The 15,527-nt window shown below is 35.2% G+C and overlaps 1 protein-coding gene across 14 annotated transcripts in view; it reads left to right on the top strand.

The window, feature by feature from the left end:
• The window catches only part of LOC114239888 (uncharacterized), a 471,744-nt gene that overhangs the window by 210,891 nt on the left and 245,326 nt on the right, over window positions 1-15,527 (top strand). The window contains exon 5 of one of the 14 annotated variants that reach the window (XM_089728064.1): window positions 4,212-6,049. The exons of 11 other annotated variants lie outside the window; for them this stretch is intronic. In XM_089728064.1, coding sequence (XP_089584190.1) covers window positions 4,212-4,465 — 254 coding nt within the window. In that variant the 3' untranslated portion in view covers window positions 4,466-6,049. Of the gene's footprint in view, window positions 1-1,294; window positions 1,966-2,649; window positions 2,922-4,211; window positions 6,050-15,527 lie in introns of those variants that run through there. 2 more of the 14 variants (XM_089728061.1, XM_089728071.1) reach the window with 2 other exon arrangements.

The following is a 15,527-nucleotide window of genomic DNA, read 5'->3' as shown; positions in this document are numbered from 1 at the left end:
CCGTTCAAAACGGTCACGTTATGTATACTATCTATAATTTCTGAAGTAAATCATCACAGTAGAAAAAGTGAATCCTTAGTCACATACAAAATTGAATCTAGTCAAACCACGAAATAACTTGGACACCAAGTCTTAACAACTACAAGGCTAATTAAATTTGATACTGCTGTAATTGGGCCGTTGTTTGATATGACATATTAGTAAATAAATGGTACACATTTAGTAATAACTGTGTACATATTATTAACCGGAAAGAAAATAAAGTTTAACATTGAATTACTTCGTATATTCTTCGGTTTTGTGAATTGTAGGCATAATCAAAACTACGGAATTAAAGTATTCCGTATTCGCAACATCAGAAATAATACAATGACAATGACAATGAAATACCTTAGAGTACTCAACGGTAGGCAGCGCGGCAGCGGCTTAGTTCTGCCCCTAGCATTGCTGATGTCTATAGGCCGCGGTAACTCCTAATCATAAACTGGGCCGAATGCTCTTCTTCTACAAGGCCAATAAAAAAAATAAAAAAGTAGTTTAATTATAGATTTACTTGATAAAAATAAATGAATTTACATGTAATCCGACTGTACTGTTTTTCAATTATGAGCTAGTAAGAATGTTAGGAAAAAAGAACCATGCCTTGTATAAGCATGTATAATCTGCATCTCAAAGCTACGTCTCTAACAATATCGTTTGAACAAAACTAATAAAACGCAATAAGATCTCGATTGTTTTTTTTATTTATAGCTTTAACACGATCGTTGCTTTGCGAGATCTATCAGATTTCTTGCAGCATTTCTTGTATTGTGCGTTGACTATAATCGTGTTGTTTCACTTCTTACGAGAGGCTCTAACATGTAAAGTTCTGTAAGTATGAGTAAGACAAATATATAACATATTGAACTATTTTCGGTTGCGGTACGAGATACAATCGATATGAATTTTTTATTTTGGGTATTTGTGGTTTATTCTAATGTCATAACTGCGTGCGAACCGTGGTGCGAACCTAGCAAAATATAGAGCAATTGGCTATTTTTGACCCACAAAAACTTCAAAATACATGTCATTGGCTTTTTGGAAGATAGGTATTATATAACATTATTTTCAAAACTGTATTTTTAGGAGACTGATTAGGTCTCAAACGCACCAAAGGGTAGGTTAGTTTCGAGATCTTTTAGGTCTCCAAAGCACCAGCTGAAAGTTCTTCGAAAATAATGGTGTGCCATTATTTTCGAAGTTAATTGAAAAACTCTTCAACCAAATGTAAACTATAATAAATGTAATTTTTCAGAAATATCCATACTGATGTCACGTGCTGGCAAAAAATTGCTGCTATACCAGAACTATACATTTTGCTACGCCCGACAGTCTGGGACGTCTGGGATCACGTATTGGAGATGCAGTTCGTTCAACAGTAAGAGCTGCCGAGCTAAAATGTTAATGTTGAACGACATGCAACTGTTGACCGTCAAAGGATTCCCACACACGCACGACCCCCCAAAGCAGCACAGTGCACAATATTTGTTAAATTAGACACGAATTTTATCCACTTAATGAAGACAGCACTAATCATTTGATACCGGCATCTCGTTTTTACCATCGCACCGCCCGCCACCGGAGTAGAGTTCATCCATACTACCTGGAGCCACTGCGGTCATCCACAGTGCGTTTCCAGAGATCTTTTTTGGCACGTACCACCCGGCTATGGAATGAGCTCCCCTCCATGGTGTTTCCCGAGCTCTATGACATGTCCTTCTTCAAACGAGGCTTGTGGAGAGTATTAAGCAGCAGGCAGCGGCTTGGCTCTGCCCCTGGCATTGCTGAAGTCCATGGGCGACGGTAACCACTCACCATCAGGTGGGCCGTATGCTCGTCTGCCTACATAGGCAATAAAAAAAATATCGTGGTTTGTTAACCGAAGAAATAAATTGAGTTTAAAAACTACATTGAATTTGATTAGAATGCAGTTTTATTATTTACTTAATCCCTGCTTTCTTAATGTCTGAAGCTCCAATTTAGGTTATTCGTAACTAAGACAAGTTCTTTTCGACGTCTACGGATACCGCGTTATGGTCACAGGCCAGCAGCTTGACTTTGACTGTTTACCATTATCTTCTATTTCGAGCAAAAAAAAAAGAAGCGAAATAAGATTATTTTGGTATTACATTGTTCATGAAAAGCACTTTCCAGCTTAAAGCCAAACGAAAGGCCGGTGAAGACGTATTGAGCGACACCACGGTGTCGGTGTTGAAATCCCGCAGGCAAGTATAAAAAAACTACTTAACTCAAAATTTGCGAATGCCTTCAAGAAATAAATAGCATCGTATGTAACATTAAAATTGAACCCGTAAAATTATAATTTGCGTAATTACTACGGGTACTATTAGGGCGCATTGCATGTCCGGACTTTTGCTGCAAAGCAGTCATGCGTTTGAGATTTTGAGGCTCGGGAAGACCGTTATTATGCATATATGATAGAGACTTATACATAATGTTTCAAAGTGGGCGGTGGAATTAGCATTGTCATACCTTCCCGTTGAGCACTTAACTAGAAGAGAAACGTGTATTCGCTTGCGCTTCGGAAATCGTTCGCCCATTCATAAAAAAAAGAACGAATAATTCTTATTTTAAATTAATATTTTTCAGTTGCAGTGTCAATTTCCCAAAAAGGCAGACTTCTGTTATCCTTACAAGGATTCACGTTTTTCCTACCGAATGTGTACAAAGGGAAGGAATTGTGTCGGTGGTACTGCTCTACCCATCGTACGAAGGGTTGTAGTGCCTATGTGGTCACGGAAGGATCGAAAATCTTGGGAATAACAAACACGCATATTCACCCCCCAAGATTGAAGTACAATAGTAATCTAAACGAAATTATGTATGGAGTGGGTCACATGGTTTGATAAAAAGAAGCTTTATAGGAATACGGAAAAAGCAATAATAAGTTTACAACAAGTTTACCCTTTATCGTACAAAAGAAAATATTTTTTTAAACATGTCGTTACATAACAAACTACTGCACGTCATTACTAATACTAAACATATGTTAATACGGTATTAACTAATATAAGTTTTTATATGTTTAATATATAATCTAATCTAATTTTATCTTATAAACTTATCTTGTAATAAGAACTATTAATTAAAATTATCAGCCTGCTCGGGTAAGAGCCACCGTCCGTGACGAGGACCTTTGTAGGTAAACACGAGCTAGTTTGTATTATTTAACGTATTAATTAGACTTAACATTAAATACGTATACTAGTCAAAAACCCAAAGAATACTCGTATATCTATTAAAAGAGGTGTAGCAAATATATTCCGCCGGCAGCTGTGCTTGAGTGAACCACACTGTATGTCGTGTGGGCGGAAACCAGAGCTAAACAGTGATATTGATACGAAAGCGCAGTGGACAAACTAAGTTACTTTTGCATTTATAATATTACTGTAGATTAATTAAATCGAAACACCTAAGGTTTTTGAAGTGAAACTTTTTTAGAAACGTTGTGATTTCAACCTCGATGAAACGAAAAAATAAGTCCATAGAGACACAAACACATAAATGTATAGGATTCAGCCGGCGAGAGAATGAGATAGAACACATTAGACGTTCTCGGTCTCCTCTTTGTGCGACTCTTCGTAGCATCCCCACTATTGTCTACTAAACATTGTCCATATGTGAGTCGTCTATTATCAAAGGTGGCAATCTGTGCATTTGGACAAAAAATTTTTATTGATATGTCAATACAGATTGATTTGAATATAATCGTCTCCTTCAAAGAATACGGTTCAAAACCTGCATTAAATAAAGGTTAATAGTTAATCTGTTATTTATCTAAGATGTCGTTCCGAAGAGTTTTGTGACTGCCAATGGAATACAAAGTCAATAATTCGTTTTTCTGATTTACCAATCATTGTCCAAAAGTCAGATTGCCGGCTTTGATAATAGTCGACTCATGTATGCTTCTGTGTAGTGGGATAGTCAATATATCTATATCTTATTTATAAGTTTCACTTCTACCATGTGTGACTTGCACAAACACACACACACTTTTTTAAATTAAAAAAACATGTGCTTTTTTTTTTCAAAACAATTGATGTAGTATTCACAATGAACAATGCAGATATTGTAATAAATAAAACGTGTCGAACATTGTATTGATTGTTTTTTTAAACAATTAATGTAATCTTGTTAATCATACTTTCCAGTATTTTTCATCACGACAGCAAAAGGAAAGGAAATGATGAAATACAAAAAAGAGAGGTTTTTTATGTATAACCAACGCCGAAACGAAATTGAGTGGCGTTGCGCGAAACCTAAATGTGATGCTGTTTGTTACACGGTTAATGGGATGGTAGTGAGTTCCCGCGGTATACACGGACTTGACTCTGGTGAGTCCGCACGGGTAGGTACCGCCGCTCTGCCTATTTCTGCCGTGAAGCAGTTATGCGTTTCGGTTTGAAGGGTTAGGCAGCCGTTGTAACTATACTGAGACCTTAGAACTTATATCTCAAGGTGGGTGGCGCGTTTACGTTGTAGATGTCTATGGGCTCCAGTAATTGATGGGCTGTGAGCTCGTTCACCCATCCAAGCAATAAAAATAAAAAAAAGAGAAAGAGGTGTCTCATGGGCACCCGGCTGGAACCGAGCTCCACACTTTCTTGTGTTTGTATGTATTAAGTAATTATGAAAAATAAAAAAAATTAACATACACATGTATGCTTACTAACAAACAAAAAAATATAGCAATAATACGCGTTTATCAAAAAATACTGTATGAAAAAAAGGGGTAATTAAACAGTAAAACTATGAATGTATAAATATTTTTGCATATTCTCAAAATTTACTGAATCGATGGAAAAAGTTTCAAGAAAAAAGTTTTTATTTTATTGCTTCTGTAGGCAGACGAGCATACGGCCCACCTGATGGTGAGTGCTTACCGTCGCCCATGGACTTCAGCAATGCAAGGGGCAGAGTCAAGCCGCTGCTTACCGTAAAGTACTCTCCACAAGCCTCGTTTGAAGAAGGATAGCTATTTTTATCCTGTACAGTTTTCTAGGCGATGCAAAAGATGCCTGCAAAACGGTTTTCGGTCTAACTCCTCAGCCCTCACCTACAGTGCGATAAGGAAGTCCATTCCAAAAAACTGCTCATTTCATTTATAATTTTCCGCTATCATTTTGAGCTGTGCTTGAGCTGGGCATTCAAGCTACGGTAATCGCTTATTAAGGCCCACGATGAGATCAACAATCGTGCCCTATTAAAATATAATCAATAGTGTCGGTTATTCGAACATTGAAAACCTATTTCTTCATGTTCATTAATAATAACTACTAGTACATAGAAAGGACTAGTTAAGACGTGGTTTATTATAAAAAACTGACACTAGTAAATAAAACAAGTTGCTAAAATAATTATTCATGTTCATAAAAGATATCATATCATACAAGAAAAAAAATCATTAAATGACAAAATTGTGTTAAACTTTATTTTTTAAGTAAGACAAATTTTCTAATAAATTTCGATTTCCTTCCATCTACGACTGTGAAAATCAAATGATCTTTCGAATTGCTTGATTTCCGTATTTACAATAAGATAACTTGGTGAGTTAATCTAAAATTTCAGCTGACTTATAAGTAAGAACGCAATTATAATTTCTCTGTAGAGAATTATCAGTATTTAATTAGTTACGTACTAAACATTTGAAATATAACTTAGCACTATGTAAAAGAAAATACATATAATATTCAAATAATTCATTTAATTATTTTAGTTTATTGCATAGATGGGTGAACAAACTAACGGCCCTAGATTACGCAATGTCACTAGAGCATATACATACATACATACAAACATACATATGTTAGACATTAAGGTGTAAATACGCAAACTTTGAAATGGCCAGTTGTAATTAGAAATATGTATAATTCACCGAAGTATGAATCTTAAGGTCTATGGTATAATTACGAGAAGTTTGTCAAAGTCGTGTTAATGTCTTGGTGTGCTGTTTACATAACAAAATGAGCGAATAAAGTATTTTGAATAATGTATTTTTCATTACTAATCTGTTAAAATTTATAGCAGTCCTTTTTTTTCGTTGTGAAATAAATAAATATGCTGTTATTTTTTTCCCTTACGTTTCAGCTGCCAATTTACTTCTTTTCTTTTAAATTTATATGTGTTTAAAACACTAAGTTATTACTAGTTTTTGAAAACATGCAACTTGAAAAAAATACTAAACAATATGATACGATGATACTAAACTTAAGCTAAATGTAACATGCGTTGAAACTTAAACTTACTTTAGCAATAAGCAATGATTTTTCCCGAACAGAATAATAAGCAATTTTTTGTCGGCTTACAGGATTTTGTGAGCAGAATCATTCGGAATCAGAACATGTATTGGAAAAAGGACCCATCAGGAAACGCTGCGTGGGCTGCTACGCCAAGCTTCGTCTTTCGCTAAGCGGCGCCATGGCCGCAAAGAAAACGAAAAAAATACTCACTAGATGTACTGTGTGTAATCAAGGTCTCTGCGTGGAGTGTTTTAACGAAAGACATCTATTTTAAAGAAACAATTCTAACACAAAAGTAACGTTTCTTTTCTCTGCGAAGTCAAATGTTTTCGTTTTTAAGCGCACCGGCCGCGATTTTACTGTTCCTCTAATACCCTAATTACTTACGTGTATGCCTGACGACAATAAGATAATTTTTGAGTTATTTTATACGAAATATTACTAGAAATCGACTCTTGCAGCAAACACGATTCGCTGTTGGGTTTCATCACGTCCCCACAGAAGTGTAAATTATAACATGCGTTGGTTAATTAGTTTAGAGTTTAGAATTATTTTTACTATTTAGCGTTTTACGGTTCATTATCAGTAATTTCTGTATCAACGTGTATTTCTACATTAATAAACTATGTACTAATAAATGATTCATAAATTTAAAGTTTGATCGTTCAGTCGAGTCCAAGGATTGTTGTGTATAGGTGTTGTCCACTGTCATGTGTATCTCCACCGTTTGGTAGCACCTCAATTTACATAATGAGTTAATCACTTTTGTACTCACTGGAAGTAAATAGGTATAATCAGATTATATAAAGTAATTAATCATAAGTTTTATTCGTTCAGTTATGTAAGTTGTGTTGGCGAATGCTCACGGGTGACAGACGGTCTGTTCGTATCAAATTGTTAATGGAACAGGCGATCATAAGCCTTAGCTCGCCGGTAGCGTGAGCATTATTTTAAATATCACTTTTTACTTGTATGATCGGTGTTAGTTTAAATAATATATACATATATTCAGTTACTACTTAGTTTAGTTCGATACTTGCTTCTTGTTTAAAAATGATGTCACTAAACATTTTAAATCACACGCCTAATTGATTACAAAATTTTAAATTGGTAATTTCTTATTGTTTAGACACAGTGTAACAGACGTTGTTACACTCACAGCACATTTAGAATACACTTAAATAATTATTTAGGAAGTAAAGAGCTTGGCTTTTTGTTTAAAATACGTGTGGTTCAATTTATTATGGATGTAAGTTTTATTGAATATTAGTTGTTATGAGTTTTTTGTTTCGTAAAAATAAAAAATATAATATAAAACAAAAAAAATAAAATAAAAAAAAGTAATTGATTTAAGTTTCATTGGCATAGCTTTAATGCCTACTTAATTTAGTTTTATGTTCATTGTACTAGCTTTTTGTTTAAGAATAGTAGGCATAACGTTATTTTAAGTTTTAATTTTTTTTCTCGATGATATGTTGGTAATTTCATTAAATACATTTAGAAACTAATCATGTTTAGAATAATTTTCACTTTACATAATTCATTATGTTAGTTTCACTTGCTATGAATTTGAATATAGAATATAACCCAATCGCGTTTTTTATTACCAAATTTTTATAATGCAATAAAGAAAGATATGCGTAAAAAGTAAATCTATAATTATAATTATAATATATTGGAACCCAAAAGAGTATATGTAAATACTAGGTATATACGTTATAAATTTATAGTCATTTATTAGTTAAAATACATAATGTTTTTTTTTTCCTAAAAAGAAAACAGACATAGTCATAAATGGGTAGAGTGCCAGAAACAAGTACTCATAGGGTCCTAGCCTTACTTCGCACACATAATTATCTATTTAGTACAGTATCCAAGATTCATTCCTTCAACCGGGTGAGTTTCGATTTTATTAAATAAAATTTTAAATTACAAAATTGTAAATAACCAATCATCGTATTTTTCTTTTTAGCAACTAGAAGAACGACGACAGTTTGGCATCGTGTTATGCTTTATGCCCCGCAGTTGCTGCTTCAGATACCGCCAGATTTACTGCGGATTCCGACTTTTCTCTTTCCCTACACGATCGAGTAAACTTCAGTAACAGACGAACCATATCTGTATATTTTTTTATTTTTTTATTTCAGCTACAATCTTCAAAACGCACACCGGGAAAGAACGAATGTTGTTGAGAGGGTACGGCTTCTACAAGTATTCGGTGCGTAACGGGAAGGTACGATGGTGTTGCACGAAACGGGGATGCACCGCGAAATGCTACACGAGCGATTCTACGGTCATCAAATTAGACGAAATACACAATCATTGAGATAATTTAGTGTATTTAAAATAAGGAAAATACCATAACATCGTTGTCAAACCAAAATCTGCTACGTGCAAAAACTCTATCTTGAATTAACGAGTAAAAACATTTTCATATAAAATTTTACTAGATGATGACTAGGTTTTTTTTTGATAACGCCATCTTGGTTAGTTTCCCTCAATTAAGAAAAATAGTATTATTATTCGCCAATAGATGTCGGGAAGAGTTGATTATTGAAAACACGAATAAAACAACATTTTCTAAAAATAAATCGTAGCTAGATCGATTTATCGCCCCCGAAATCCCCTGTATACTAAATTTTATGAAAATCGTTGGAGCCGTTTCCGAGATTCAGATTATATATATACAAAGATTGCTCATTTAAAGGTATAATAAAATATATAATAATAGATATGAAGGTGAATTTTTAAGAACTATATCAAATGAAACACATAACAATATAGAGCTGTGAACTATACGAAAAAGTCAAAAAGTTAAAATCTCAAAAATTTCACATAGCAGATTTTGGTTTGACAACGACGATATACCAGATGACTGTACAAAATGCATTGGAGGCGGTTGTTGTAGTGATGTCCGGCTTCAGACGGAAGAGGACTTGAAGCAACAACTGTTTATAATTATATTATATTCTTTAAGTAGAATTACGGTATGCATTATTTTCTTTATTGTCGACAAGGGCAGTTGACGACCCACAGTGTGAGGACTTGCGCGGCCGCGTTTGGCTATCGGGGCAATGTCAGGGTGACAACTATGTTGTTGCCATTAAGTGAATAGCGCAATGTGAATTTTTTATAATTTTTAGATGTAGCCTAATTTAATTAATTTAAGGAAGTAATTTCATGGAGGAAATGCCCATAAGAAGTGGATGAGGAGAGCAGCAGACCGGGCTCAGTGGTATAGATTGGGAGAGGCCTATGTCCAGCAGTGGACGACTGTGGGCTGTTGATGATGATGATGATGATGATGATGATGATGAAGGAAGTAATTTAATTATTAGATTTTAACTGGGTTAACATAATAAATAGATGAAACTTTGTCACGATTGTTGTACCTAAATTAATGAATTGGATCAAAAGTCTGAAAAAACATCACATTTTTTTTGCGTAAATTAATTTTGTAACTTGCATCACTAAAATAGAAATAGTAAATAAATAAGAGAATTGATTTTGTTATTGAAGAAACTGTTTGTATGAACGAGTTGGTGTGTAATGACATTAATAACTTGATCTTAATAAAGTTCAAACCCCAGCCTTGTTTTTAGCATCGGTTTGCTCACGGCTCAATTGACCACAGATTCAGACTCACGCAAAGTCATCAATTAAATAATAAAGAAGTAACTAGAAAAGTGTAATTCCGTTAAAAAAATCGATCAAACTTTACGACTTACTTTACTAGAAGACTATGTAATTTCACCAACAAATTATATTATTTTATGTTTCAATACTCATTCTGTTTAAATATTTTATAGAATACTTATAAGTGTAGTTTTATAAATTCAGTACTTTTAGTGTTTCTAATAATAACTTTAATGTATTTTTTTAAGGTAATTTACTTTGTTTTCAAATTTCAATTGATAAATAAATGACGAATTCGGGTTTGTTGTTGTATTTTCCCTTTTTTTTAAATGAATCAAAATATTGAATAGTAGTTGTAAGTATAGTAGTAAATGTATGATGTTGAATAGTAAATTTGCTGCAAGAAGGACAAGCCCAGATCAAGATCAACGAGGAATGCCAATAGTTGATGACCCGCATAACCCCGGTATAAATTTAAACGAAATTCTCATTTGAACTCTTTAAGTAACCGTGGCCTGAAGGATAAGATGCGACAATGTGTTGGAATCCCGCAGCGGCACCGTCTGGGCGGCCTGACGGGCTGCCGTACCGAGACGGCCGACGTTTCAGCTTTAGATTCGCCTATAGATGACTCCGTCGGCTGGACGTCCTTGGGGTGAGCCGCGCCGTCTGGTTGTAGTGTTGACCGCGGTAGCCCCCCTACCTCATCCGGGTTCTGACCTCGGAGGGGATCGGACGTCGGGTGTAAGAGTGCAGGGGAGTCGTTTAGTGGGTGGGCCCTAAAATCCTTGGGCCCGCGGTCTGCCCACAACACCATGCAGATCGTAGAGTCTCACATCCCCCCGAGGTCCCCGCGCGCCCCTTTTGCGCGGGGACCTCGTAGGAGGTTCGGCCCTCTAGCCGAAAAAAAAAAAAAAAGAAGGTACAAATTTTACCAACGAAATACGTTCTTAACACATGACAACCAATGAATTCAACGACAAAACGTGAAAATCTACCCGCAAAAATATCTTTTGCCACCAGGTAAGTCTTCTTATGAGTGGAGGTCTGTGGTTTGAAAGATAGATAGATAGGGCGTCTTATTAGCCCGCACGGGTAGGTACCATCATCCTGTCTATTTCTGCAGCGAAGCAGTAATGCGTTCCAGGTTGAAGGGTGGTGCAGCCGTTCCATTGTAGAACTAAAATTTAGAACTCATGTCTCAAGGTGGGTGGCGACATTAACTTTGTTGAAGTGACCAGTGCTAGCCATGAGCTCGTTCGTCCATAAGAGTAATAAAAAAAAGAATAGGTCTTAAACAAGGAATCGTAATTCGTAATTAGCATACCACAATTGGTAGTTAATTATAACAAAAACATGTTTCTCCTTCAAACCGTCGTAATATTTTGATTGTCTTCATAGACATGTGTCGATGAGTGATCGGAGTCACTCATGGATGTTAACAATGCCAGGGCATACTTGAGCCTATGCCTTTCGAGCCCAATGAGGACCCAGGTATAATTTTTCAAATTATTTTTTTATTTTTTTATTGCTTAGATGGGTGGACGAGCTCACAGCCCACCTGGTGTTAAGTGGTTACTGGAACCCATAGACATCTACAACGTAAATGCGCCACACACCTTGAGATATAAGTTCTAAGGTCTCAGTATAGTTACAACGGCTGTCCCACCCTTCAAACCGAAACGCATTACTGCTTCACGGCAGAAATAGGCGGGGCGGTGGTACCTACCCGTGCGGACTCACAAGAGGTCCTACCACCAGTAATTACGCAAATTATAATTTTGCGGGTTTGATTTTTATTACACGATGTTATTCCTTCACCGTGGAAGTCAATCGTGAACAATTGTTAAGTACGTATTTCATTAGAAAAATTGGTACCCGCCTGCGGGATTCGAACACCGGTACATCGCTATACGAATGCACCGGACGTCTTATCCTCTAGGCCACGACGACTTCAAAAATTAATCTTTTTAAATTAAAATTTAATTACTTTCTTTCAGCCATCTTCGTAGTAAACCCTCATACAGGAAACCAACAAATGCTGTACAAAGGGAATAAATATTATCAACAGATACAAGGATACAGGAGGATAAGATGGAGATGCATGAAAAGGAACTGTAAAGCTTTTTACTTGACTTTCGAAGGAGTTTTTATTAAAAGTATGGATGTCCATAATCACAGTTGTATGCAATGAATCTATCTATATATATATAAATGAATGGCTGTTCGTTAGTCTCGCTAAAACTCGAGAACGGCTGGACCGATTTGGCTAATTTTGGTCTTGAATTACTTGTAGAAGTCCAGAGAAGGTGTAAAAGGTTGATAAATATGAAAATGCTCGGAATTAAATAAAAATAACAATTTTGTTTTTCCTTTGATGTGTCCCCCGTGTTACGGATTGCTTTTGTTTTAAGTTTATTTTAGACAAAACTTTAGGTCTTTTGTTTATCGATTGAGGCACTACGAAGTCTGCCGGGTCAGCTAGTATATAACAAAAGAATGTATGGAATCCACGAGTAGTATTTATTTATCATAATATTTATTTATAAGTAAAATTTTTGGATGCAATACCATATAAAAACTGCGATATTATATAATAAATTTTTGTTTTAGGTTGTTTCTTCTGGAACAATCGAGGAAAGGAAATGCTACTTTGGAATGGTATAAAATACAGGAAGAATGCGTCGCAGAGTGGTAAGATCAGATGGCGTTGCTCATCGCACGAGAAATACGGTTGCACCGCGAGAATACACACAGTCGACTCGAAGATTACATACTTTTATAACCAACATAAATACAAATAATTAAAAATCTGTGATTCGGGACACGACACGTCATTTAGTGATAGTATTAATTAGTATTAAAAACATGATCATGTGATATATTTAGTATTATATGCACGTGATAACGTAGATGTAGGATTAAATAATATGCTCGGATGGTGTACTGTTTTATTAATACACGTAAAATACGTTTAGTTCCGATTTATAGTTTTAAGTCTAAGTTAGTTTAGTTAGTCTTAGGTGTAAGTTGACAAAATCTTAAAGTTAGATTTTAAATGAAACTAAATAATAAATAAACAAGGAACTGCATGATTAAACGTATTTTTATTGACACTAAACGTAAATATAATTAGTGACGTACTCGTACATCGATAAACATGTTAACAAAATAAAAATTTGGATTGCAAAAACTTTTTTTTTTTTTTAGTCTCGGGTATCCATTTACGCATACCCGGTATTGTATGGATTGTAAAACCTAATATGTAATTTTTCAGAATTGTTGATATTCGAAAATTCAAGAGGAGGTTATCGATTATTCTTAGACGACATAGTGTATCGAGTGAACAGAAAAATCGGAAACAAATTAATATGGAGATGCTGTACTCATTATAAATATCGTTGCAAAGCCAAAATACACACTGTAGGGCGCCAAATTGTATTCAAAACGGATGATCATACAACGGCTTCATAAATGATCTTCACTGCCATCATCAAATTAGTCGCAACTTTACTAGTGGTACTTTAGAGTGTATTGTGTGCCCGCACGAGTAGCTTATGTATGGCTTTGAAGTACTCGCAAACCCTGCATGAGTTATTGGAAGTGTAAACTGCATATTATCAGTAAATAAAGGAAATTAATTGTTTGACTGTCAAAAGTATATAAAATAAAAATCTATATACATAATAATATCTTGTATAGATCCTACGAAAATTTTTGAGGAACTTGATTTTGTGTTAAGTACAAAACATTGTTTATTGCTTACACCGTTCACCGTCCTCGTCGAACCTGTCGCTCGCGACGAAGGGCTCGACGAGTGAATTAACCCATAGACACAGCCCACTAAGTTTCTCGCCGGATCTTCTCAGTGGGTCGCGTTTCCGATCCGGTGGTAGATTCTGCGAAGCCAACGGCGGATCCAGGTGGGGGGGTCATGGGGGTCATGACCCCCCCTGAGCTAGTTCCAGGACTTGAACTAACTTGGACTAATTGAAGAACATCATGATTTATTTATTATCTATTGTTATCAAAATTAAATTATAAGTTCTTAACTTGCCCACGACTATGTGACCCCCTCCTGGCGCCAAAGCTGGATCCGCCCTTGTGCGAAGCACGGCTCTTGCTAGGGCCAGTGTTAGCAACACTCCCGGCTTGAGCCCCGCGAGCTCACCCACACGTCAAGGAGAAGCTGAAATAGCTTCTTAAGGCTATCAGCATAGGTAGCAAAAGAAAAAAAAAAGCTTACTTTAAAGCAAAACGTACTGGACGAATCTTAATCAAATTTTACAATCTAATAGCGTATACTTTGTGCTTATGTTTTTCATAGAATTAGCAGTTTTACGACGCAGACAGACAGTAGACACTTTTACGTTACGCAGTAGACACTTTTAGCACCTTTTCAGAGCTTAGTTGCGATTTCTTTCTCTTCACTTTACTATCACCTCTTTACTTTTATCGATTTTCAAATAAGTTTGTTACATTCTGCTGCATTTCATCGTTCATTAGTAAAAGCACAAATTATATAAAACGGAAATAAGGAGAATATCATATTAGCGTCAACTTAACAAACGTAATAAAAGTCTTCGAAACTGTAAGGATTAATTAAATAAAAAAAAAAGAGTAGTTAATCCGTAAAGAGTTTTGTGGGAACGGTAGATTTACCTAACATAATAAAGGCTTTTATGATAAACTAGCTGATCCGTCGAACTTCGTACTACCTAACAGTCAATAAATGGTGTGTTACACATTAGCTAAAGTAAATATCATTTTTCCACAGGCGTATCGTAGCTTGATATATGAGGCCGTTAGCGCAGAAGTGGCCTAGTCCCCAGTTTTCATATTCGTGCTTATATTATACTGCAATTAATTTAAAACATAAATAAATTTTGATGCAAAACCGACCTACCCATAGTTTCACATATAGATAACAGATGGCTTGTAAATATTATTTTTGCGCGTATTGTTTTTGCCTACAAAACAGCGTAAAAGTAAATTCAGACCTCATTATCTCCATGCGAACTATGGTAAGCTTAAGTAACTTTTGCGCTGACTGCCTCATATTATTAAAATGTTTTTATAATACCTTTATTTAAATACGTTTTTTAATTTGAGGGCAGAGCTTACCGTATCAACGGGATGAACATTAAATATTTGACAGTTACGAAACCCATAAACATTTTGGACGGGAAAATGTTTTTTCTTTTATTTGTTTTTTTTTGTAAAATCTTCAAATGCTTTCTAAGTTATTCTGCTATTCAGGACGGAGACAAAAACAACAAATAAAAAACCATGAAAACTGATTTAGCCGTTCTAAAGTTATAAGTTTTCGAACAAACCCGACTTTGTTTTATATAATATAGATTTTCGGAACAGAATTTCTTAAGGATGTTTTTATTTATTGTAGATTGACATTTCATCTAACTCGGCCCTATTCGAAAAAAAGAAAAAAAACGATAATAAATATTTACTATTGAAATATTATATTTAAGTAGCCATTTATTTGTGATAATCTTCAACTATGTATTCTGCTTTTTTAAGAAACAAATTAACAAATCTAAATATGTAGTTGCTCATGCTCATGTTTCTGTAAAC

Source organism: Bombyx mandarina, chromosome 06 (genome assembly GCF_030267445.1).
Source record: "Bombyx mandarina strain Sakado chromosome 06, ASM3026744v2".
NCBI classification, from domain to species: domain Eukaryota; kingdom Metazoa; phylum Arthropoda; class Insecta; order Lepidoptera; family Bombycidae; genus Bombyx; species Bombyx mandarina.
This window is presented reverse-complemented; position numbering and strand designations above follow the sequence as displayed.